This window comes from Nelumbo nucifera, chromosome 1 (genome assembly GCF_055504915.1).
Source record: "Nelumbo nucifera cultivar China Antique chromosome 1, China Antique-T2T, whole genome shotgun sequence".
In the NCBI taxonomy this organism is placed as follows: Eukaryota; Viridiplantae; Streptophyta; class Magnoliopsida; order Proteales; family Nelumbonaceae; genus Nelumbo; species Nelumbo nucifera.
This window is the reverse complement of record NC_142649.1, coordinates 61,750,995-61,776,642: the sequence shown is the minus strand read 5'-3', so window position 1 is coordinate 61,776,642 and position 25,648 is coordinate 61,750,995. Positions and strand designations below refer to the sequence as shown.

Genomic DNA, 25,648 nt, shown 5'->3' with positions numbered 1-25,648 from the left:
ATCCTTTGCACTCTTAAGAATCTTTAATTCCTTGTGTGTCAACATCCACATACACATTAATATGGATTAAAATTTATTTTCTCAATACTAATAATACATATTAGGGTCTGTTTGGTTTGCAATCGGAATGGTCTATTCTTATAGTCTATTTGGTTCAAAAAGGAATGGAAATGAGAATTAAATTCAAATTGGATTTCATCCCAAGGGAGGAGCAGGGAATGGCCATTCCAATAAAAATGGAAATGAAATTCCAATTATATCCAACCAAACAGTTAAAATCAAAATAGCCCATTCCGATTCGATTCCAGACCCTTATTCCCACGAACCAAACGGGGCCTTAATTAATATTTAGAATTGGCTTCATCTTTTAAACCTCAAGCAATAATGTACACATACATTCGATATACACAATTCAAATGCACTTCATTACAATGTATTTGCAACTATAGGCATTGCAACTCCCCACACTTGATTATTAATTACTCTGTAAAAAGATTCCTTTTACAACTAATTACCTATAAAACTCTACAAAGTGCAATACGAATGGTCTTCCATCAGAGATCAAAGCCAAAGTTGGACGTTCTAGAAAATGCAATATTAATAAACACTGAAGCTTCTGATGTGCAAAATATTCTACCTTTAAATGTATGTGCTAACACAGAGAGAGAGATCTGCATCATTCATTCACATAATATACCAATAGCCAATTACAAGGCTTCACAAAATGTTACAAGAGAGAGAGAGAGAGAGAGAGAGAGAGGGTTAAGAGAGATGGGTATGTAGGATTATGGGCATTGATTGATTCCCAAAGGCTAAACCTAGTGGAACTTGAGGCTAGTCAAGATGTTGTTGTTGACTGGGTCAGCCAAGTGATCCAAGAGGTTTTGGTAGGGACCAACTCCAGTGACTAGTGCTTGCACAAAGTAACCCAAGATGGCCAACATGGCCAACCTCCCATTCTTTACTTCCTTGAGTTTCAGATCCTTGAGGGATTTCTCATCCTTTCCAAACCCAAGCGGGTTAAAGAAGGGTCCCCCAGGATAAGCTGGGTCTCCAGACCCTCCCAAATATTTCTCCAATCCTAGGAAATACTGCTTCCCCATGGAACCAGGCTTGGCCCAGTCCTGGTATCTCCTGTGCTCTGCAAATCCCATCAGTGCCATCTCCAACACAAATAGGGTGTAGGGGTCCGCCCAGTAATTGTATGTTCCTGCTGGTGGAATTACACCCGTCTTGAACCAGGGGAGTGCAGTTTCCGCCGGAATCAGACCCAGCTTGCCGAGGATCTCCGGAGCAATTGCGCCTGCAGCACCCAACATGGCAAATCGTCCATTGATTATCTCACCGTAGGCTAGCCAATTCGGCTCGATAAACCCTCCTGCTCCTTCAGGGTCTGAAAGCCCAAGTGGGTCGAACCCATAGTCGCCTGGAAGACTGTAATTACACAGATTCAGATCGAGTGATCAGACCCATGTGCTTTGGATTAAATTTTGAGTTGTGAAAAGAGGTAAGGGGATAGTTAACAGCCTTAACTCACTGTAAGACTGATTTTGTAGTAATTTGGCAATCGGATAGAGTGTAGATATTGAGGTTTGTTAGGATTACCTGCCGTCTAAATAAGAAAGGCTCTGTTTGGAGGCAAACCAAAGCTGCCTATCTGCTCCTTGCTGTTTTAATTTCCAAGGAAAGAACGAATGAATTAATATTCAATCAGTTGGGTTGTATAATCTAAATGGGATCTGATTGTCTCTTGCTGCAACATACCTTAACAGGAGGTGTAGAAGCTGCTCTAACAACGAACGAAGCCTTTCTTGGAGATTGGAAAGGCCGTCCTCCAAGTAGTTGTCTAGCAGACTCCACTGAAGAGGTAAGAGAAGAGGATACAAGGGTCTGTGCTGCCATTTTCCTCTTTCTTTCCTGTGTGACGTGACAGAGTTAAGAAACCCAGTAGCAGTAGGAAGAGAGCTGGATTATTTCTGTCACTTTTTTGATGAAATGAATGAATGAATGAATGAAGAAGGTGAACCAAAACAATGAGAGTATATTAACCGAGTATCTGGGTGGCGGGGCATAGAAATCATTTGTAGATATGAGGTGGCCTTGCAGCAGATGAGATATGATCTCCTAAGCCAATAAACAATTGGCGCGTGGAGCTTTCACTTGGATAAGAGATACTCTCCTTTTCCTTTCCAATGTTATTGAAGATTTTCTGCCACGTTGAGGCCTGAGAACCATTACTTGTTGCCTGTATCTCCAGGCCACAAGACCCATGTAAGCATTTAGATTTTCTTTTGTTTTTATCCAATGAGATTGCTTGGATATCCTCTCACCATACCCAAAAACATGTTTGGATCAGAAATAAATAAAAAATGAGTTAAGTAAAATATGATGTAAGAAATGGGGGAAATTACATGAATGCTGCATGAACAAAACACAAGTGAATTTATATTTGTCACAAGAAAAAAAAGATTGAGCAAAGTTTGGTCCACCCACCACCAACTCATATGAGTACTCAGTCAAGTTAGTTGGGGCTGCTAGCTTGTTATTTATTAAGTATAAATACAAATATGTACAGTGCAAATAAAGTGCAATTTATAGGGTTTTGCACTGTACATATTTGTATTTACACTTTCCCCAAATTCATCCTTTTTATGTTGAGTAACTTTTTAGGTTCAGTTTGGAAAGAGTATAAATGCAAATATGTACAGCTTAAATGCATACAAAATAATACAAAATATAAGATTTTACATTCTACATATTTACATCTATACTCCTTCCAAACTCAGCCTTAAGGGTTAACCTAATACCTTCTTTTGGTACTTGAAAATTGCAAAACAAAATATAATGCACCGTGCAAAAGATTATAAGGCGAAATACATTATAACAGTTAACATACAAGTTACTGTTAAAAAATCCTTTTCACCACTGTAAATCTGTAATACAAAACCCTTGTTAAAGATTTTTAAGCAATTCCCAACTCATGAGTACATGACAAATGGCGATCATAGTTTATGTTTCTTAGTAGGTATCACGGTGTTGACTCAAGGCAGATCCTACATTGCCACCCTGTTCATGGAATCCGCAGTTATCACTGCCAGAGTTTTCAAAACCGACTCGGAACTAGAATCGCTTTAGCCACTGATTTCTAGGTCAGTGGTTCTACCGTTTGGTCTAAATGAATGACTTATTTTAAAAAATATTAAACATAAAAATAATTAAAACAAAAAAACAGCCAAAAAACGTTGTTTGAGTTGAACAGATCAACAGTTTGACCTCCTAGATCAGTAGATCATTGACCAAGTCAACGTCTTTTGGCAAAAAAGCGGCTCAGTTATAAAGCAGAACTGATTGCCTGATTGGTTTCTGAGCTGAATGGTCCGATCATCCGGGTCAATGATGATTTGAAAACCATGACCATGGCAACATGCCGGATTCAGACAGTGAATGATTGATGGAAAATCAAATGACATAGTCTGAAACCAACCGCTTTTCCCACCCAACCCGATAACTATGACTATTTAACTGCAAGTATAAGTTGGCTTTAAACTGGCTGAATTCTGTGACTCCCAATCACCTGCCCACGAGAATTCTACCCACAACACACTATCCCGTGAATTGGGAACATTTCCCCTTGCATAATACTATGTAGGAAGATGAAATATTCTCCATGGCTGCGACATTATGTGGGTAGGTGTGAGCAAAATTTGTGTGGGCAGGAGATCTGGATTCGGATTTTGTATGGTTTCAATATTCAAACTTCAATGGGCCTGTAATTAGGTAACATGATCTTATTTATAAGTAAAATATATGCTGCCGGAAAGACATGATCACAGGATATAGGAAGGGCTAAAATGAACCCCCCCCCCTCCTGAATTTTGGTAAATATCGCTTGATTGGTACAAATTTTTTCTGATATTATGGTTGAATCCTTATTTAATTATTTTTATATGAATTGCAACCATTATTTTTGGATGGAGTACTCCAAGAAGATTCTCATTTGCTCGTGCTGTTTTGTGTGCAAATCCAGGGTTCAATGTTTTTGCAGGATGATGGAAATTATTTAAAGTCTTGTAACTGGGTCCTAAATTTTTGGATTGCCCACAGGATAAATTTTGTCGTAGTAGGAATATACCTGTGGTATGTGGTAATTTTGCAAATCCAGTTGCTGGGCAGGATAATAATTTCTTTATTATTCAATGTGATGGTGGAACGAAAATGAATAAACAGAGAACTTTTGGATTTTGTGCTTTTTATTTTAACACATTCTTAGTGGCTGAATTAGGAATAGTTTTTGAAGCTCAATATTTTGTTAGAAGTAGAGGTGTAAATCGGGTTGTGTTGCCCGTGGCTTGGTATGAATTTGGACTAGCCTGGCACGACGGTCTATGGGTCGTGCTGGGCCTGGGGTTTTAGGTCCACAGGCCGGCTCAGCACATCCCACGACACGGCCCATATATATTTTTTATATATAGTTATATAATATTATATAAATTATAATTATATAATAATATATAGTATATAATATATTAAAAAATAAATATTTTTTTTTAATTTTATTATACTAATTGATTTAATTATTATATATAAGCAATTTTATACACAAAATTCATATAAAATTAAAATTTTAAGTTTTTATTAATTTTTTAAATAAATAACTTTGGCCCGATGCACGGCCCAACCTAGCCCAAGACTCGGCCCACGGGCCAAACCAACCCGCAGCACAACACGGGCTCACACGGGCTTGCGCCATGGACAATGCCGGGCCAACCCCCAAATTTTTCACTAGGGAGGGTGGCACAGCCAATGACGACCCGTGGGCCAGAATGACACGGCCCGCACTTTGCACGGGCCACCCACGGGCTTTACACCTCTAGCTGGGAGTCAAGGATGGGGGTCAATTTTTATGCTCATTCTAAGAACATAATAGAGGCGCTTCAAAGGAATTTTACTTGGAATTTTGTTAATTGGATAAACAGAATGCTAATTGTAGTTAGGTCCATAAACCCATAAACAATATTATTTTTGTATATAAACCTAGATCGTACCAGAACAGCTCATTTGTTGGCTCAAAAAATGAAAAATATGAAGCCTTTTACTGGTTGGAAACTTGGAACCTTACCTTTGTAATCTTTTTGTTTAATAAGTTTTTCAACTATCTACCAAAAAAAATCACCAATTGCAGAGGATGCTAGTTTAGTTTGATGCCAAATATATTCTATTACTTTCTACAGCTTTCTTAAACTCTAACATCAATGACATGCTGCCACCCTTATTTTAGAGGCGCTTTCCAAGGAATCAGGAAGGGGAGAAAAACAGTTCAACTACTAGATCAATAATAAGTCCGCTCTCCAACCCAGACCATTTGCTGCACTCTTTGGTGGTGTTTGGCATGGATGCTATTGTCCCAGAAAACGGCTCTACGTCGGTGCCATCAGAAAAAAACGGTGCGCTATGAAACACAGACTTATTTGGGACTGTTGTTCAAGAAAACGACCACACCTTAGAATTCAGGAAGGCATGGTCTGAGAAAACGTCAAGATTGGCATTTTCTCGTTTTCAGAACCATTGCTGCCAATAGTACCATGATCTGGCACCAATGTGGCATCTTGTGAACTATTGGATAATGTGGATAAATGCTGAAAAAGGAGCCAAAAAAAAGGAGCCATTGGATAATGTGGATCAATCTTATGTGGCAGCATCAATGCCAAACAAAAAAAAAAGAGTCGTTTTCTCTTCTCAGAAAACAGTGCAACAGACCCTCATCCATACAGCACTGAGAAAACAGCTCTGAAGCAATAGCATTCATGCCAAACACCAGCTTAAAATACCTTTTTTTAGGGTACAAGACTTGAACCTCCCTTGATATTTATGCTAAATACTAAGACCTCCACTCTCATTTCTAAATGCACTAAGACCTCCCTTGTGATATGACATTATCAGACATAATACCTCCCTTCGATTAACAATCTGTTAAGATCCCATTATATGTACTAAATTTTATTAAAATTTTTCAAGAAATCCAATATTGCCCCTCTTTCAACAATTACAAGACATAATCCCTAGAAACAGTGGGAGGCTGAATTAGCTGGATACTTCCCATGAATTTCTTCTAACCAACTACAAGACGGAATCCATGGTGTGAATTTTCAGAAACACTAACACTTGCATCCAACAATCCTAGTAGCATTGTTCACACGAACAAGAAAACAGTAGGTAGGTTAGGTTAAAGAACAGTTCTAGAACTACAGGATGGAATCTTGTAGCAAACACAGGACTGTTGATGCTAACCAAAGAACTGCAGAATCAACCTACCATAAGAAGGGTTGTTGAGTATTTCACCCTCTGTTCTTTTGACCTTTTTTCCTTCAACTTTTTTTGATATCTTTTGAAGGGCTACACAACGGGGGTAGCCCAACCCCAACCCATAACCCCCCCCCCCCCCAATCCAGGTGCAGGCGGGATTCGGTCCCAGGTCTCTGCTACAACCAGCAGAAGACCTAACCAACCATATTAGGGAAAAAAGATGGTTCTAACATCTTTTCTTATGATTTTACTTGTTAGTCTTTTACCACTAACAAATTTACAAACTTCACAGTTATGGAAGCCTAATACCAAGAAATACAGAATCATCAAGACATGGAAACAAACACTAGGTGGAAAGAAGGAAACCGAACATAATCACCAAGTCCTGTCCTGCTTTGATATCAATACTACTAGCTACTTGCAACTAAAATTTATATACATAATACAAAATTGACTAGTCAAGGAATTATCCTCGAGCCAGCCTCTTACGTTTTGCATTTTGGAAGGTGCAAAACTGACAGGGCTAGCAGCCTAGGATTACATATATTTACTGCAGAGTAGAAGACCACCTGAGTTTATTCTTTGCCGCTGCCTCCAGCCTTCAAAGAGGGCATATTCTTGGTGTTGAAGATGGAGGTACTCATCCATGTCAAAGTATGATTGTCGTGGTCCACTAGCAACAGAGTGACTCTTGCAGCTTAAGGGTTCAAATCTGCTCACCAAATCTCTATAGGCCAGGGAAGCACTTTCACCTCCAGAGCTCCAACCCCCACAGCTACTAGCGAAACAATTATTTTTATTGTTTTCAGTGCTCCCTCCCTGTAAAAATACATAAATTGAAAGTATGTCATCTACTACCTTACCTATAGGAATGTAAATATGTATGTGTATTTTTATGTCCGCATGCAGACAGACAGTAACCAATACTGTAATATCGAGCTATGATACATTAATATGGAAAGGAGCAAAATGCACCGAGAAACTAGAATCATACAGAATAAAGATTTCAACATGACTCAATGCAACCAGCTGTCACCTTAAAAATTGAGAGTAGCATTACAGCTTGAGCTCCTTCCAAAAAGGTGCTCAGCATGCCTTATCTCCATTCAAAGGTTCTTTAAATGCATTATCCCTTTGGACAGATAATGAGATATGAAAAGGGAGTCTGCATTATTTGGCAGAAAGGACAAATCAAGAACTTCACTGCAAAATGGAAAACACCCATGCTGAGAGGATGCCCATAGTGGGCTAGAAACCAACGTCCAGCCTCCATATTCTGGCACCACCAGATGACATTTGCCAAATCTCCTATGGCAAGAAGGAATTCTGGTGCTGCTTTGCAATACAAACAACCATGAGTATGCATCCTTGATGGAACCCCTAAGCCCACAAAATTTTGATGAAAGACATCACTAAAGTGAAGAAACTTTCAGTATGTGGCAGGTTCCCCAGGATGACAAAGATATTTAAGATTGGACAGATAAGATAAAAAGAAGATATTTAGGGTGCATTTCACATCTGAAACTTGCTAGTGGTAGGCTTTCCCTCCCAAAAAGCTATTTGTCCTCTTTCCTCCCTATGCTTCCTCTAAGGTTTCAGTAAGGCTACATTTGGATTGCAGGCAGCAATGGAAAAGCTCTGCAGATTCCACAATTGAATGGAAAATGTGGCTAAGAGTTCACAAATCCTTTTCTGCAGATCATTTCCACTTCCACAGCAGTCCAAACACAAACTGATTGAATAACTATAGCATGTTTTTCTTCCATGATGCATCCTGAATAGATCCACCACAGATCCTGGAGCATACTGTTTCTCCTATAGGAACCCTGTTTACTTTCAACTTTCAAACAATAAATCACATGACAAAAATCCAAAAAAAATAGAGGAAAAAACTGAATTATAAGTCCTCAAATTCTACTGGCTTGTATGTTTGTATTTGTTGGGAGCTTAAATCTATACACTTCATTATAGCAGCCTGCTTGCTTGGAGATACATATCTTAATGCCTGCAATCAAGTCATGACAATAACCAATTTATTATGATCTAGAAAATTAGTCCATAGAATAAATAAACAAATGGGATTAGAAAAAAGCATGCCATCTTGTAGACACTAACCTATTACATCAGCCCAGGACAACACACAAGAACTTGTTTATAAAAACATGCCATCTTGTAGAAGAATTACCTGAACTGCATCACATACGTCAGTTTGCAGTTTCACTGGCACCTCTTTTCTTCCCTTGAACGATAAAGGAGATCCATCGTTACTGGTCTCCCATTGCAACCAAGGCAAAACAATCCCATCCATTTCAACTGGAAGAGAATTAGCTCTTGCTGGAGTTCCAATTGTTTCTGCTTCCCCACAATGTATCATAGGATCCCTTAACTTTGTCGTTCCTCCAAGTGTTGAACTTGCATCACTCCTTTCACCGTCAAATGATGAAATATCTGTGTCTTCAACACTTGATATGAAATCCTCAAAATATTTTTCTGCCTCATGAGCCAAGCATTTGGACACCCTAGTTCTGTCATTACTCCTCTAGAACAAAAGTGAAACAAGAAAAATAGGAGTTTAGAGAAGAGCCCATTTGCACCTCCTTTGGCCAAAGATACGATCTTAAATTTCTAACTGAACCATAGCTGTTAAGGCACCTAGGCAATTCTAGGCAACAGTGGAGTGCCTAGTTGGCTAGGCACATTTCATAAAATAAAAAACTAAGTTCTTCCTAGTTCTCTAGTTTTATATACAATTCAGCATGCATATTAATTGGAAACATAGCAAGTTTCTTTATTAATAACATCAAATTTCCTCTCAAAACATGTGAAATCAACATATCTAGAACTGTAGTACTTTGATTATATTAATTTCAATACTTTCAAAAATGATACTAATGTAATAAGTATTTAATAGAGCAATTTCATATCAAATTAACTAAAGAAGGTCATAATTTTGTGTGATAAAATTTAAGAAAGAAGCTACAAGAGAAAAAGAACAAGGGATGAGCTGCTATTTTATTCAATGTAAGAGAGTAGAACAAACAAAAAATAAAGAAATTTCTTTATATTTCTATTTTCTTTTCTTGTTCTCTTTTAAAAGCCTTTGGATCTTTTAAATTTCAATAGTAAAACTTTAAACCACAGTATAAATGATATATAGTATATAATAAATGTTCTAACATACATATTCGTAAGATGTAGCAACATGAATGATATTGTAACAAGGCGCCTCCCTTGTCATTTTTAGCCGCTTAAATGGGCACCTTATCACCTTGGCAGGCACCAAATCACCTAGATGGGTGCCTAGTTGCTATAAACAAAGCATTTAGGCAAGGCGCCCAGCCAAGGGTGCGGGGTGCCTAGGCAACACCATGACAACTATGAACTGAACAATATTGACTTGGTTAAAATGTTCATGCAACTAATATAATCGTGTGTGTGTGTATGCACGCAAGTGATAGTGTGTGTGTGAGAGAGAGAGAGAGAACTACCTTTCGAGCACGTGATGGCCTTTTTGGAGTTGCAGTACTCTTTTGATCAGGAAGTAATTCCCTTACAATATTAGAAAGTTCTCGTCCACGCTGCTCCTCAGCCATGATTTCAGCTTGGAGATCATGTTTACGCTTCTCTGACTGGAAATTAAAAAGTTTGAAATCTATCAGCACTTAAACATGTCAAGTATAATGCAATAAACTGACTCAAAGACAAAGGGCGATGCATAGAGAATAGTCTCCAGTTTCCCTTGTCTAGCATGTCATGGTTTGCCTGTATAACTAGTGAGGAGGTATATTTGAGATCTCCTAACTACAACACCTCCAAGCTCAAAAATCAACCAAATCAAATTACCGATTACCAGACATTCCTATATACAGATTTTTTTCCCAACTATGATCGGTTCATTTAGAATCTCAGACCACCCAAAATAATATAATAGACAAGGCATGGTTGTAACCATCGCTTATCCATGTAAGATTTCACATAATCTCGGATATTATAAATTCCTAATATAATTAACTAATAGTAGCTTCCATGAGACTAAAACTTAACAAGCTTTTTATTATAAATTCAGGCCGGTAACATTGAGATTGCAGGTTCAAGTCTCAGAGAGGCAAGTTACCATAACCAGCCCACTCTTGCCGAGGTCCCAGATACCCAGGACCAACATTAGGTAGTCTTTCCTGGGTCATGCTGAGTAAAGTGATGGATCTGTTAAGAAGCTGGGAGCTTCAAGGCCTCTCCAAGTTGGCAAAAAGTGTGTGGTTGGCTATTCCTGCAGCAGTGATCAGCACCATCTGGGCAGAAAGAAACAGAAGAATTTTTCAAAATAAGTCTAAGGATGTAGACAGTCTTTTATCTTGTAGTGTGGGGAAATTAGTGTCTTCGACTGCAGCAGTGAAAGGGCTCCAATCCAGGGCTCTTGGAGCACAGCTGAGGTCTAGAAGTTTGTTTAAGTTGTAATTCAGTTTTGGGGTTTGTTCCCTGTAATCTTGCTCTGGTTTTGGAGCCCCTCTGTAATCTCTGATGTTGTAATAAATTTACCTTACCTTCCTTCAAAAAAAAAAACATTAGGTAGTCGCCATTTATGTGCATATACCAACAGGTAGCAATATTATCAGATCAGATCCTTATCAAATTGAACCAAGATGGACTTGGGTTAAATCCAGTTAATAAAAGGACATGCCATTGAGAGCCATATCAGAGCAATCAGATTGGACTTAACCAATACCCATTTGATTGAAAGTGGTTGGGGGTCAAATAAGTAATGCACCAAAATGTTCATGGTATTGGCATCCAGAAAATCACTTCACTGGTGCATAATTATGACTCTTTTAGAAAAAACCCGGATACCTGTTCTAGTTTTGTTGAATAATTCTTTCTGATCGCATCAACAGCTTGAAGGACATCAACATCTGAATTATTTGACTGCAAGCAATCACTGTTTTCTACAGATGGCTTTGTATTCACCATCACCTGTAGAAGTTCATACACTTCTTAGATCTCAGGAGATCCAGGTTTAAAGGCAGGTTTTGGAAAACCAAAATTGTTATATACCTGTGCTAGCTCTGTTCTGATTTCTTCAACAGCATGTCTAAGTTCTTTTCGCATGACTTCATACAACCCAGTCTCCAACCCGTCCTCAGTAGGATGTTCTATCTGAAAGTGAAAATGAAACAGATTGGTGTACATGTGAGAATTCTTCGTCAAGAAGATCAAAGGTACAAGTTTCATGATTTTGACAACAGGGTCATCATTCTTTTTTTGATAAGTAACAGGGTCATCATTCTTTACAATTAAGATGATATTTGAGTCATATCTAACTGCTAGTATCAACAAAAGAATCCAACCTTTTTCTGTGCATAAACTGCTTGTATTATCCTCTCAATCCCATGTTTACTGGAATGAGCATCCCAGACTTCATCATCAGTTAATGCGGATGAGTAGCTCTGAAAATATCAAATATATTTGTTCAAGTTTTCTTACTTTAAAATTTAAATTTACAAGACAGCTTCAAATTAAAATTCTACAAAATAATACAAAAAGGATCAGAAGGCAACTACAGGGAAACTGGACAATATAAAGGCAACTTTAATCACAAATATCTGTTTTCCCCCAACAAAATAATAAGAAAAAGTAAAAAAAAAAGTGAAACCACATTATTAAACGGAAAGTCTTGGTGTCTTACTGAGAAGCTGTCATGCGACTTTGGCAAATCCTTTTGGCTCATAGATCTTCTTAATCCAAATTGTTGCTTGGGATCTGTTGGCCTACAGGATGAAGGCTTCTGGCAGATACCATTACCAAGGCTCTTCTGGTTAGCACCATTACTAGTGTTACGAGAATTATCCACATCACTCTGTCGAACAGAAGAAACATTGGACTGCTTCTCTTGTTCATGATAAGAAATCAAGAAAATGAAGCTAAAAATAATTCCAAATAATAAGAAATGCATGCAAGCTACTTCAAAAAATTAACATGCTATAAACTTTTTTCCCGCTAGGAAAATTCATTTCAGGAAATGTTATACTTATATGCAGCCTAGTATACATGAAGGACGTAGATGGGGCAATTGCTGACCTAATAAGATGACTTAGCCATCCTTTTTTTCCCCTTGGTTCCTCTATCCCCCTTACGGTTTGAACATGAGAATTGAGAACCTCATCAATAATTCAATATGTAAACAATGGAATGTACAAGAATATAGAAAGAAAGCGTGGAGGTACTGATTTCCATATCTAAGTCATCCTACTTTCAGCTACTGTGTAAGGCTGTAAACAGGGATCATATCCATATACCTGCTACGATCACAGGGCAAAATTTGGACAGACATTGATTAACTTTCAAAGGCCACCTTTTTCATTTTTTGATCAGCAACAAATAAATGATTTCATTAATAATAGAAAATAGAATTACAGGAGCTTGTGGAAAAAAGAAAAACACAGTTTCACTAGAGCTGACCCAACTTAAGATTTACAATTAAGCCCAATACAAGGAATGTCTTTGTATCCCTTTTTCAGCAGAGCATATAGAGTCTATTCTGTTGGAGCATATGATATAATTTACCTCGGAATCGCTAAACTGATAGCGTGCGACGGAGAGCGAGCGCCTTCTTCTTGAGCTACCATCGGAAACGCCCTTGCCTCCCGAACTGCCATCCGAAACGCCCTTGCGTTCCGAAGGATTATCGAAAACGCCCTTGCCCTCACCTGCTCGGCTGTAATGCCTCGATACCGACCTTCCCCGTCTCTGAGACGCCATCGCATAGCTGTTAACGTCAGAACTCCGGCGAGTGGACCGGTGCCGCTCACTATCCTCTATGCCATTAGCATCTATGGAAGGAAATAACTCGTTGGCGAGATCATCGAGGCTGATTTCGGGGAACCCTGAACCCCTGACCGTATTGACGAACCTGCCCCTGGGTGCCGGGAGATCTTCGGAGTCTTCCGAATGGAAGCGATGGGAGAAGCGGCTGAGACTCCTAGAGCGGCGGTGGTGGGATGCAGCTCGGTTGGATGAACCGGCGTCTTCGGGTGTCCGGGTGGTGGTAGGTCCGATCGGAGACCTCTTGGTGGTGGATTTGAAAGCCGATGTCGCCATTCAAAAATCAAATCGGAGAAATGAAGATAATTCGGGCTTCAGTGTCTGCACTTCCGGGGTGTGGGAGGAAAGTAGGATTTGAAGATGACCATTTGAGCCGAGTAGTAGTAGTAGTAGTTAGCTTTCAGCCGGAAGGGAAGAATTAGGAAATGGAACCAACACAGCTACAGCATAATACAGGACGACGATGCAGAAATGGAAATTTTGAAGAGAAGAATATGTTTGGACCAAAATAGCCCTAATATTTGTCAAAACTACGAGGGGTACCATTCACTGAATAAGTCCGGACTCCAGACTAGGGAGTGGCTACTACTCGCTAGTCCTAATCGGGCTGCTTTGTTTCGTTTTGTCTTTTGCTTATATAATTCAAATCAAATTTTGTAAGAACAGTAATACAAAAGGGAGGCGGGAAAGGGAATTTCATGTCATTCAAATCATCTACAGTTGTACAAGTAATATTGTAATTAGACCTGTTCATGGGACGGGTGGCCCAACGGACCGGCCCGGCTCTAATACGGGCTTGAACATGTTTATAGGCATGAGGACTTAAACTCGGGTCAAAAAATATGGCCCGCAATAAATTCGAGCCGGGCTCGGGTTTTGTCAAAATAGCCTAGCCTGGCCTGACCTAAAATTAGACTTAAAATGGATTATGTGATTATGTTCATTTGAATAAATTTTTTGACTAAAGAATGTAAAACTGTGTTTTAAAACCTAAAAGAAAAGGAAAAAAAACCATCTAAATTTTTAATTCTAATTTGAATAGGGAAAATTGTAATTTTTTTATTAGGTCAGGCTTTGGGCTCAGGCTCGGGATTCGGGCTTTTTATCAAGGCCGGGCTTGGGCCCAAGTTATAGGCCCGTTGGTCGGGCCGGGCTCGGGCTCGGGCTCGGGCCTAGCATATTTCCATTAAGGATGAGTAAAAGCCCGGCCCAAACCCGGCCCAGCCCGGCCCATGAACTGTAATACTAGAGGCTGGAGCTAATCTCACATTCCACCAAGTTCAGTTTGATCCGTACACGTGTACCCCATTACTTTGGATGATGTGGCACTTGCTCTTGTCTTCTTATTACCTCGTATAGGATTTGGATTTGGAGTGTTTCTACTTTTTCTTTTTCTAATTCACTCCAGTTAATGGTGTTTCTCTTTCACTTGCTATTATTTTTACAACATTGATGGTGTTTGGTATGGAGCCCTTTCATCTTTTGTCATGTAAGTGCCATGTAGGTAGACCTGGCAATCAGGTCGGGTGGGTCGAGGCATTTTTGGATTGATTTCAGGCCAGGTCAGGATTTTGGGTTGGGTTAGTGAATGCTAGACCCTGACCCTAAACATTCGGGAAAGGGGTTGATACGAATTAATTTGGTTCAACTCTATCAATTATTGAAATTTTAAAAAATGAAACATTAAGAAGTGAAGATGCCAAATAAATTATTAAACGAATTAATCTAAAATTCTAATCTTGAAAAGATAATGGCCAATGCACCTATTTAGTTGCACGTGAGTTAATAGTCTTAGTTGATTGTAGAGATAAACCTCAATCCTTCATTTGTACCCTAGAAACATGTAATACTCATCTCCTCCCAATTGTAAAAGAGACTCTCTATGTGGCCACACTATCTTGTGCATTTCATTTCCAACAACCTATTAAGGTCTAAAAAACCATTGTACTCCTAACTAGGTAATATAAGCCCTGATGTAACCGTTTTTTGTCACGTACCATTTTTTGTGATGTATAAATTTTTTGGCTAAGTACCTCGTTGTTTGACCCGGTGGTGACGTGCCTTGGTGATGAGCTACTTGGTGGTGAACTCCCTGGGGGAGAACTGCTTGGTGACGAACTGCTTGGTGGGGAACTGCCCGGTGGCGAGCTCCCTGGTGGAGAGCTACTTGGTGACGAACTGCCGGGTGGCGAACTGCCTGGTGGCGAACTGCCTGGGGGCAAACTGCCTGGTGGCGAACTACCTGGGGGCGAACTGCCTGGTGGCGAACTCCCTGGTGGCGAACTCCCTGGGGGCGAACTGCCTGGTGACGAGCTGCCTGGTGGCGAACTGCCTGGTGGCGAGCTGCCTGGTGGCGAACTGCCTGGTGGCGAACTGCCTGATGGCGAACTGCCTGGTGGCGAACTGCCTGGTGGCGAACTGCCTAGTGGTGAACTCCCTGGTGGCGAACTGCCTGGTGCACTCGTCACTTGACTTGCTCCTAGGCGGCCTGCAACTCAGAGGATGGTGGAGCTCCCTGGTGCAGCGCAACCCGACTACCCTCCACGTGGGGTGATTTTCTCTCCTTTGTAGGCGACGAGAGTTGAGGGACCTGCAAGAACTGAATCAGAGGACCCGGGGGTATTTTTCTAGCGGGGACTCTCCGATGCCTAAGTTAGCATTCTGATTACAGAGGACTTGGAGAGAAATGAGAGAGCTAGAGAGCGGGGGTTACCATCCTTTTTCCTCCCCTTTGGCTTTGGGGGTCGGAGTCCTTATATAGTGGTGCCCTCGCGGGTTAGGTGGGTGAAAAGCCATCAAACGGTAAGATGTCATATCCCGTTAGAACCGGGGTACGGTGATGAACTCCTCGAGGTTGTCAGGCTGGCGCTTGTGTCAGGCGGCCAGGTTGTCAGGTCGGCGCCTGTGTCAGTCGACAGGTCGGTGTCCGGGCCAGGTTACCAGGTTGGCGCCTGTGTCCGTCAACGGGTCGGTGTCCAGGCCAGGTTGCTAGGTCGGCGCCTATGTCCGTAGGCAGTCAGTGTCCGGGCCAGGTTGCCAGGTCGGCGCCTGTGTCCGTCGGCGGGTCGGTGTCTGGGCCAAGTTGCCAGGTCGGCGCCTGTGTCCGAGCCAGGTTGCCAGGTCGGCACCTGTGTTCGTCGGCGGGTCGGTGTCCGAGCCAGGTTGCCAGGTTGGCACCTGTGTTCGTCGGCGGGTCGGTGTCCGAGCCAGGTTGCCAGGTCGGCACCTGTGTTCGTCGGCGGGTCGGTGTCCGGGCCAGGTTGCCAGGTCGGCGCCTGTGTCCGTCGGCGGGTCGGTGTCCGGGCCAGGTTGCCAGGTCGGCGCCTGTGTCCGGGCCAGGTTGTCAGGTCGGCGCCTGTGTCCGGGCCAGGTTGTCAGGTCGGTGCTTGTGTCCGGGCCAGGTTGCCAGGTCGGCGCCTGTGTCCGGGCCAGGTTGCCAGGTCGGCGCCTGTGGCAAGCTGATCCGGCCAGGTCGCACAGGCCGCGTAGGTCGCGCGGGCTACGCCAGGCCGCGTGCAGGTCGCGCCAGGCCAGCCAGACCGGTGCCCGGGGGGGGACACCAACTTGGTAAGTTGTTGACTGGGTGTTTGCCTACTTGTCACGAGGTGCCACGTGTCGCAATTTCACTAGAGGGCCAAATCTGCCCTCATCAAGCCCTTACATTTTTCTCCTTTCATCAAGACCATACTTCCATGTGTACTTTTCATGACTTCACCTGTAGAAAATGATATTAAATTACAACTCATTTTTAGGACATATGCCACACCACCTAAAGTGTGAATCACTCCATTAAATATTTTTATTGTCATCATTCCAACACCTATGATGTCACAAGTAGACTTACCTATAAGGGTAACACCCGTCTTAAATCCTTGGAGCAAACATGCAAAGAACATTCAAAATCTAAAAACCATTCATTTGGACAAGAAATGCACATAGTTTTAAGTTTCAAAAACTATGAGAATGTTTCCACTATCATCCAATGCAATCGCCACTCCTCCAGATTCATTTTCACTCATTTTATATCTCTTCGTGTGACCAAACTCCTTGCATCTATAATATTATACCTTGCCCTTTTCCCTAACCTTGGATTTATACATACCGCTCTCAAATCTCTTGTTAGATGATTTTATTTTTTATCCGTTCCATGCATAATTATTATTGAATCCTGCCCATTTTCATATTTGGATTTCGTCCTAACCTCATTAGATAGAAGAGATGTGGTGACTCTTTCCAACTTCATTATGCCTTGCCTGTATAATAAGGTTGTCATCAAGTTTTCATATAAATTAGGGAGTGAGGTAAGTAGTGAAATGGCCTTGTCTTCTTCATCTACCTTGACATAAAATTTCTTTAGTTGATCCAATATACTGTTGAACACAGTTAGGTGTTCCAAGATATTTTCACCATCTTCCATCTTTAACCCTTATAATTGTCGTTTCAGATATAACTTTGTAGTTAAACTTTTCCCATAATAAAGTTTCTCCAATTTCTCCCACAACTCTAGTGCAGAATCTCTGTCCATAATGTTAAACATAACTTTATAAGTAATGAGAGTAGCATTTGAATTGTACTCACACACTTTAACTAAATTTCTCCCAATCGACTTTCCATAATTTCCCTTCAACATTTTAATAAGCCTTGTTTAGCTAGGATATCCTTCATTCTTCTTTGCCAACTACATTTGTCATCAAACCATTTTAATATGGAATTGAGAACTCATACCTTTTGCTGCCGTTACAAATACCTTGTAAATACCAACCTAGGAGTTCTAACCATTTTTTTAGGACTCACAACAACCACCCATAAGATAAAACCACAATGTATTCGAAATGAAATAATAACCAAGGGAATCCAATAGCACTAAAAATAAAAAAATTCAAAGTAAAGACAAGAAAAGAAAGCACTACTAAAAACACAAAGGATTTACGTTGTTCAGTCTTACTACCTATGTCCAAGGGAGAAACAAAAAACCACTCTTCACTATGAAAGAAAATGAGAAACAATACAAGTATTTTGTGAATTGTAACTTAACCGACCCAAACCCTTGTACACATGTTCTTCCTTTTCTCTCTCAACATGAAGAACAAAAATAAGAGAAACTCACTCTTATACTAAAAATACCTTCTTTCTCTCAACCTCTCTTTTTTCACTCTTCAACAAGAAAAAGAGCAAATTTCCTTCTCAATTCTCTTAAATCCTTGCATAGAAAATAACCCTTTTGTATGTAACACCTACCTTAACTTAAAGGAGGGACCACAACCATCATTAAACTAAAACCTTATCTAGCTAATAGTTGAAAAATAAGACAACCCCAACACTTTTTACCTATATCTAGACCAATAAAGGAAATTCCATAACCTCCATGGTCTCGTAATCCCTCTAAAGCCATTTTTATTTTATGGGATCCTTTATGTTATTTTAGTGGGGTTTTTCATATCAATAACCCCTTTCTCATTTAGGCTAGTCTTCTAGGTAATTCTCCTTTTAAGCAAATTACATGAGAATTTTCTTAGCCAATAAGTGAATAAGAATTTGAAACCAATCAGTATGATAGAATGCTGTTATCTACCAAAAAAAAAAAAGGAATACAACAGCTTTGTTCTCCCACCTCGTCCAATCAAGCAGAAAGTGTCTTCTTTCTTAGTATTGTATATCCAGTTTGTCGAGAAGCAACAAAATGTTGATGTAATGGAGCTTGAAAATTTTGTAGGAACACCTTAATTCTTAGGGAAAATTTCATATTAGTACATTTTTCTTTGGGCCTAGTCTCACTTTTGTCTCTGAACTTCAAAGCATGCCAATCCAATACCTAAACTCCCAAAATGTGCCAATTTAGTAATTACCATTAACCAACCATCAATTATGTATATCATGTGTAACTTAAAACTTTTGAAAATGTCAAAATTACCCTTCAAAATAAAACATTGTTCATCATCATCTTCCTCAAGAAGATGAAACAGAGGTATAAGTTTTGGCATACATCATTTGCTAATTGCAACAGATGGCTTTTCATGGGGCCAGTGAATCCAAAATGTTCAATCTAATAGGTGGGGTCAACCTACCTATGGCCCTACCTATCCACTATGGTGTTGAACAGACAACAAAAATCACTATAAGTTTACAACTGTGTCACACGAGGTGGAAGAGAAATTTGGTCAAAAATGAAGAAAATAGGTCAAAGTCCAAATCTAGGGGCATCGGAGGGCCAAGCCCAATTTAATACTCAACTCTTGACTTTCTCTCCCGATCTTCCCCCAATAAAAACCCGTACACACAATCACACATTAAGTTCTTGTGTAATTCGGTTGTTTTGTTTAGTGGAGAAGAGCTAGAGAAGAAATGGCAGTTGCAAGGATGACGATGATGAATGACACCTAGAGGTTATAATTGACTATAACTTAATACATAATGTCGAAGAAGATCTGGAGACGAGAATCGAATCTCTCAATGGTAATTTGAGACCAGAACTCATGAATCTCTTCTTTGTAGATCTTATCCATCTTAATACATTTCCTCCTATTCAATGCAACGCCTTTGTTACTTTTGTTGCTAATGAATCTCAAGACTTGAAGAGCTCTTTCAGCCTTAGGTTAAGATCGTTCAAGCTATGCTCATTGCTTCTGAAGAGCTTGAACAGCCAAAGGTGAATCTAAAGTGAAGTAGGCATCGACACCATTCTGAGTGGCAAAGAGATGGTTTAGACTTCTCAAGAGAAGGGAATTTGGATGGTTGATAAAGAAAATTAGTTGACATATGAAGGACATTTGTGTATTTTCACATGTCACTTAATGGTAGGCACTAAGTTGGCATGTTTTGGAAGTTTACGCACTGGATTGGCACGTTTTGAAGTTTGGGGACCAAAGTGAAACTAGGCCAAAGTAAAGGGTACTAATATGCAATTTTCCTTAGTTCTTATTATACAAACTATTGGATGGGATTGTGCATATTTGGAGAAATTTATATGATGTGCTAAAGGCATATTAAAACCAATTTTTTTTAAATAATATTTGTCTTTTAGCTCCCCTTTAGCTAAATCTATATCTATAATATTATAAAAGGTACAAATGGACATGGGATCTCCTACCCATGTTTACTCACAACACACTACCCTCGTGAATTGGGAACATCTCCCCCTACGTAATACTATGCAAGAGGATGAGATATTCTCCATGTGTGGTTGTGATGTTATGTGGGCAAAAATGGGCAGGAGATCCGAACTTATGCAAATGAGGGTGTGGAACTTTTCTTGATTAAATGTCCATATTTGTGTATTTAGTTCATATCTAATTATGAAGGTTGAAAAAGTAATTTCAATTAATGCTTTTTACCTCATTTAATCCCCTCTCATTAAGTCTTATATTTAAGGTATTAACTCTCATTCTCTCTTATTAAATCTTATATTTAAGTTACTTTTTCACCAATAATCACTACTAATTAGATATATGCCTAATAATTTTAACAATATAAACCCATATATTTTAAAACTTACTCAAAAGAAAAATCATTATTTATCCAAGTGATGATTAAGCAATTCAAACATTTGAATCAAATTGGTCAACTCATAAAGTCAAAGTCAGATGATAAAATTTTTAAATAGAAAATTACAAAAATATTTGTATTAGTTAAATTAAAAAATAAGTGTAATAAACAAGAATAATTTTTGTTGATGATGAAAATAAAATATATTATTTAAAAATAACTGATGTAACCATTTTTTGTGATGTATAAATTCTTTTGCTAAGTACCTCGTTGTTTGACCCAGTGGTGACGTGCCTTGGTGATGAGCTACTTGGTGGCGGACTCCTTGGGGGAGAACTGCTTGGTGGCGAACTGCCTGATGGTGAACTGCCTGGTGGTGCTCCCTGGTGGCGAACTGCTTGGGGGCGAACCGCTTGGTGGCGAACTCCCTGGTGGCGAACTGCCTGGTGAAGAACTCCCTGGTGAAGAACTCCCTTGTGGCGAACTGCCTGGTGGCGAACTCCCTGGTGGCAAACTGCCTGGTGGACTCGTCACTTGACTTGCTCCTAGGCGGCTTACAACTCAGAGGATGGTGGAGTTCCCTGGTGCACTACCCTCCGCATGAGGTGATTTTCTCTCCTTTGTAGGCGACGGGAGCTGAGGGACCTGCGAGAATTGAATCAGAGGACCCGGGAGTATTTTCCCGGCGGGGACTCTCCGATGCCTAAGTTAGCATTCTGATTACAAAGGGCTTGGAGAGAAATGAGAGAGCTAGAGAGCGGGGGTTACCATCCTTTCCCCCCCCCCTTTGGCTTTGGGGGTCGGAGTCCTTATATAGTGGTGACCTCGCGGGTTAGGTGGGCGAAAAGCCTTCAAACGGTAAGACGTCATATCCCGTCAGAACCGGGGTACGGTGATGAACTCCTCGAGGTTGTCAGGTTGGCGCTTGTGTCAGGCGGCCAGGTTGTTAGGTCGGCGCCTGTGTCAGTCGGCGGGTCAGTGTCCGGGCCAGGTTGCCAGGTCGGCGCCTGTGTCCATCGGCGGGTCGGTGTCCGGGCCAGGTTGCCAGTCGGCGCCAGTGTCCGTCGGCGGGTCGGTGTTCGGGCCAGGTTGCCAGGTCGGCGCCTGTGTCCGTCGGCGGGTCGGTGTCCGGGCTAGGTTGCCAGGTCAGCGCCTGTGTCCGTCGGCGGGTCGGTGTTCGGGCCAGGTTGCCAGGTCGACGCCTGTGTCCGGGCCAGGTTGTCAGGTCGGCGCATGTGTCCGGGCCAGGTTGCCAGGTCGGCGCCTGTGTCCGGGTCAGGTTGCCAAGTTGGCGCCTGTGGCAGGCTGATCCGGCCAAGTCGCGCAGGCCGCGCAGACCGTGCCAGGCCGCGTACAGGTCGCGCCAGGCCAGCCAGACCGGTGCCCGGGGGGGGACACCAACTTGGTAAGTTGTTGCCTGGGTGTTTGCCTAGTTGTCACAATTTCACTGGAGGGCCAAATCTGCCCTCATCAATTGCCCCCCACTCCCAAACTGAGAGTAACTTAGCGAAGGGAGTAGATTTCTTTTGGCCCGTAAGTCGACGAGCTAGTAAGTGTTGATCCAATTCCTTAGGCTTTGGGAGCTGCCTGTATGTGGCGAGCTGCCAGTAAGACGAGGGGGTCTCCGCCAGTTCAGTAGTGTAGCCCTTAGGCTCTGGGGCAACTTATAGTTCACTTTTGCTTATTTGCTCCTGCTGAGGAAGCGATTGGATATTTAGCAATAGTGTGGCCCGTAGGCTTTGGGAGTGACTCATAGTCTACTCTTCTTTGACTTTTGCCCGTGCCAGAGAGGCGACCGGGCCTTAAGCAATAATGTGGCCCATAGGCTTTGAGAGTGACTCGTAGTCTACTCTCTTTTTTTTTTTTTGACTTTGCCCGTGCTGGAGAGGCGACCGGGTCTTAAGCAGTAATGTGGCTCGTAGGCTTTGCCTATGAGGTGTCGAGCTATGATTGTGCTGCATCAGCTTCGTAATGCCAGTCACCCACTCCTGTAAGAAGCTATTAGGAGCTCGACCTTCGGGGGCAGCACTACTAACTTTAGGTCGCCAGCTCACACGGGAGACTTGGAAGGCTCGACCGGTAAGGGCGCCTATGCAGTCTGTTGGCCGTCAACTCCCGCGGAAGCCACAAAGAGCTCATCTTTGTAGGGGGGACCTTGCGGATAGGACTGATGAGGCATTATCTGAATTGAAAGTAAGGTTGGCAGAGATACTTAGTCTGTTAGCTCCCTGCATAGTTTTTGAGTTCATAAAAAATGTAAACTATAAAGTGATAGCTTCAAAAATGTGAGGACTTAGCTTTGGTAAGATGAGAACTTAGCTTTTGTAGGATGAGAACTTAGCTTTTTGTAGCGTGTTCCCACAAACGGTGCCAATTGATGTAACCGCTTTTGGTCATGTACCATTTTTTGTGATGTATAAATTTTTTGGCTAAGTACCTCGTTGTTTGACCCGGTGGTGACGTACCTTGGTGATGAGCTACTTGGTGGCGAACTCCCTGGGGGAGAACTGCTTGGTGACGAACTGCTTGGTGGCGAACTGCCCAGTGGCGAGTTCCCTGGTGGAGAGCTACTTGGTGACGAACTGCCAGGTGGCGAACTGCCTGGTGGTGCTCCCTGGTGGCGAACCGCCTAGGGGCGAATTGCCTGGTGGCAAACTCCCTGGTGGCGAACTCCCTGGGGGCGAACTGCCTGGTGGCGAACTCCCTGGTGGCAAACTGTCTGGGGGCGAACTGCCTGGTGGCGAACTGCGTGGTGGTGAACTCCCTGGTGGCGAACTGCCTGGTGGCGAGCTGCCTGGTGGCGAGCTGCTTGGTGGCGAACTGCCTGATGGCGAACTCCCTGGTGGCGAACTGCCTGGTGGCGAACTGCCTTGTGGCGAGCTGCCTGGTGGCAAACTGCCTGATGGCGAACTGCCTAGTGGCGAACTGCCTGGTAGTGAACTCCCTAGTGGCGGACTGCCTGGTGGACTTGTCACTTGACTTGCTCCTAGGTGGCCTGCAACTCAGAGGATGGTGGAGCTCCCTGGTGCAGCGCAACCCGACTACCCTCCGCGTGGGGTGATTTTCTCTCGTTTGTAGGCAGCGGGATATGAGGGACCTGCGAGAACTGAATCAGAGGACCCGGGGGTATTTTCCCGGCGGGGACTCTCCGATGCCTAAGTTAGCATTCTGATTACAGAGGGCTTGGAGAGAAATGAGAGAGCTAGAGAGCGGGGGTTACCATCCTTTTTCCCCCACTTTGGCTTTGGGGGTCGGAGTCCTTATATAGTGGTGCCCTCGTGGGTTAGGTGGGTGAAAAGCCTTCAAACGGTAAGACGTCATATCCCGTTAGAACCGGGGTTACCATCCTTTTTCCCCCCCTTTGGCTTTGGGGGTCGGAGTCCTTATATAGTGGTGCCCTCGCGGGTTAGGTGGGTGAAAAGCCTTCAAACGGTAAGACGTCATATCCCGTTAGAACCGGGGTACGGTGATGAACTCCTCGAGGTTGTCAAGCTGGCGCTTGTGTCAGGCGGCCAGGTTGTTAGGTCGGCGCCTATGTCAGTCGGCGGGTCGGTGTCTGGGCCAGGTTGCCAAGTCGGCGCCTGTGTCCGTCGGCGGGTCGATGTCCGGGCCAGGTTGCCAAGTCGGTGCCTGTGTCCGTCGGCGGGTCGGTGTCCAGGCCAGGTTGCCAGGTCGGCGCCTGTGTCCGTCGGCGGGTCGGTGTCCGGGCCAGGTCGGCGCCTGTGTCCGTCGGCGAGTCGGTGTCCGGGCCAGGTTGCCAGGTCGGCGCCTGTGGCAGGCTGATCCGGCCTGGTCGTGCAGGCCGCGCGCAGGCCGCTCCAGGTCATGCGCAGGCCGCGTGTAGGTCGCGCCAGGCCAGCCAGACCGGTGCCCAGGGGGGGACATCAACTTGGTAAGTTGTTGCCTGGGTGTTTGCCTAGTTGTCACGAGGTGCCACGTGTCGCAATTTCACTGGAGGGCCAAATCTGCCCTCATCAATAACCAAAAATGAAACTATTTTCCTATTTGTCAAAGATCAATAGTTCAACTTTTGGGTCAAATGTATCAACCTTTACTGTCATAATTAAATAATAAAAATTAATAAAATATAAAAACAAAAAAAATGAAAAAATACATAAATTTTACAAAAAACATTTGGGCACATGTATAATATCATATATTTATTATATTAAACAAAAAGTAATTGTACATAACAAAATTATTTTTACACACATAGAAATAAAAAATTATAGAAAAAATTTAACACATCTATAATTCTATATTTACACTACTATTAAAAATATGAATAAGATTGTGGAACATTCTTTTGACCAAAATACCCATTTTTTTAATTTAAACCCTACTTAAATATGATATTTAAAATGTAATTTGAACTACTACTTTTCACTTCATTCAATTCCCTCTCTTTAAATCTTACATTTTTTTTGATAAATGAACAAAAAAACATACACTAAGAAGATAAAGCATTACAAAAAGAAGAGTCTAATCAAGCAGGTAGGCTTAGAGGTGTAAAGTGGGTCGTGCCAGGCCGGCATGCCCTAAAGGCAGGTCGTGCCGTGTTGGCACACGGGCTTGGGCCGGGCTGGGCTGCAGGCCGTGTCGTGGGCTTGGATCGTGCCACGCTGTGCCATAGGATGGGCCTTGCTTCTAGGCCGAACTGGGCTGCACTGTTTTTTTTTTTAATTTTGATTTCTTTTCTAAGTAAAATTGTAAAACTAAAATATTTAACTTTCCTATGGACTTTGGGAATTAGGAACTATTTAAAAAATTAAGAAATGAGAAATCTAAGTTCTTTAATACATAAATGAAAAAAAATACTTAACCAAATTGAAATAAGAATGATGGAATAACAAATTGGAAGAAAAAATTGGAACTTTATTTCATTTAAATTTGAATGGTACAAATTAGTGAATTACAAATACGATGATTGGATCATTGCATACTTGGATGAATGAAATATAAAAATGGAATAAATTAATAAAATATAAAAAATACAATATGGTTACAAATTGAAAATACAAAATTTTATTGTTAAAAAATAAAAAAA

At 41.9% G+C, this 25,648-nt stretch overlaps 2 protein-coding genes across 8 annotated transcripts; both read right to left on the bottom strand.

The window, feature by feature from the left end:
- Positions 1 to 622: 622 nt before the first annotated feature.
- Positions 623 to 2,046, bottom strand: LHCA3 (PSI type III chlorophyll a/b-binding protein). Its single transcript, XM_010254582.3, has 3 exons — positions 1,765 to 2,046; positions 1,606 to 1,667; positions 623 to 1,434 (listed from the first exon to the last, which is right to left on the bottom strand). Exons 1-3 carry the CDS (start codon positions 1,900 to 1,902, stop codon positions 819 to 821), a joined length of 816 nt encoding a protein of 271 aa, XP_010252884.1. The 5' UTR covers positions 1,903 to 2,046; the 3' UTR covers positions 623 to 818.
- Positions 2,047 to 6,656: 4,610 nt separating this feature from the next.
- On the bottom strand, positions 6,657 to 13,716 carry LOC104594334 (uncharacterized). Of its 7 annotated transcripts, none has more exons than XR_016080430.1 (9): positions 12,862 to 13,716; positions 11,984 to 12,178; positions 11,646 to 11,744; positions 11,353 to 11,454; positions 11,149 to 11,271; positions 9,792 to 9,932; positions 8,489 to 8,842; positions 7,340 to 8,308; positions 7,097 to 7,122 (listed from the first exon to the last, which is right to left on the bottom strand). XR_016080430.1 is itself a non-coding variant. In XM_010254584.3 (8 exons), exons 1-8 carry the CDS (start codon positions 13,393 to 13,395, stop codon positions 6,841 to 6,843), a joined length of 1,830 nt encoding a protein of 609 aa, XP_010252886.1. In that variant the 5' UTR covers positions 13,396 to 13,714; the 3' UTR covers positions 6,657 to 6,840. The 7 variants fall into 7 exon arrangements, 4 of the variants coding, with proteins under 4 accessions (XP_010252886.1, XP_010252888.1, XP_010252889.1 ...); XR_016080433.1 differs by having other exon boundaries at positions 7,340 to 7,506; positions 12,862 to 13,715; XR_016080432.1 differs by having other exon boundaries at positions 11,984 to 12,154; positions 12,862 to 13,714.
- Positions 13,717 to 25,648: the final 11,932 nt, after the last annotated feature.

Coding starts and splice junctions, on each gene's coding strand:
- LHCA3 (XM_010254582.3), bottom strand. CDS start 1,902: ATGGCAGCACAGACCCTTGTATCCTCTTCTCTTACCTCTTCAGTGGAG. Junction 1,668..1,764: donor CTTCTACACCTCCTGTTAAG/GTATGTTGCAGC, acceptor AAATTAAAACAG/CAAGGAGCAGATAGGCAGCT. Junction 1,435..1,605: donor CTTTCTTATTTAGACGGCAG/GTAATCCTAACA, acceptor GTGTAATTACAG/TCTTCCAGGCGACTATGGGT.
- LOC104594334 (XM_010254584.3), bottom strand. CDS start 13,395: ATGGCGACATCGGCTTTCAAATCCACCACCAAGAGGTCTCCGATCGGA. Junction 11,455..11,645: donor CAGTTTATGCACAGAAAAAG/GTTGGATTCTTT, acceptor TTTCACTTTCAG/ATAGAACATCCTACTGAGGA. Junction 7,123..8,488: donor ACGTATGTGATGCAGTTCAG/GTAATTCTTCTA, acceptor GTATTTTTACAG/GGAGGGAGCACTGAAAACAA.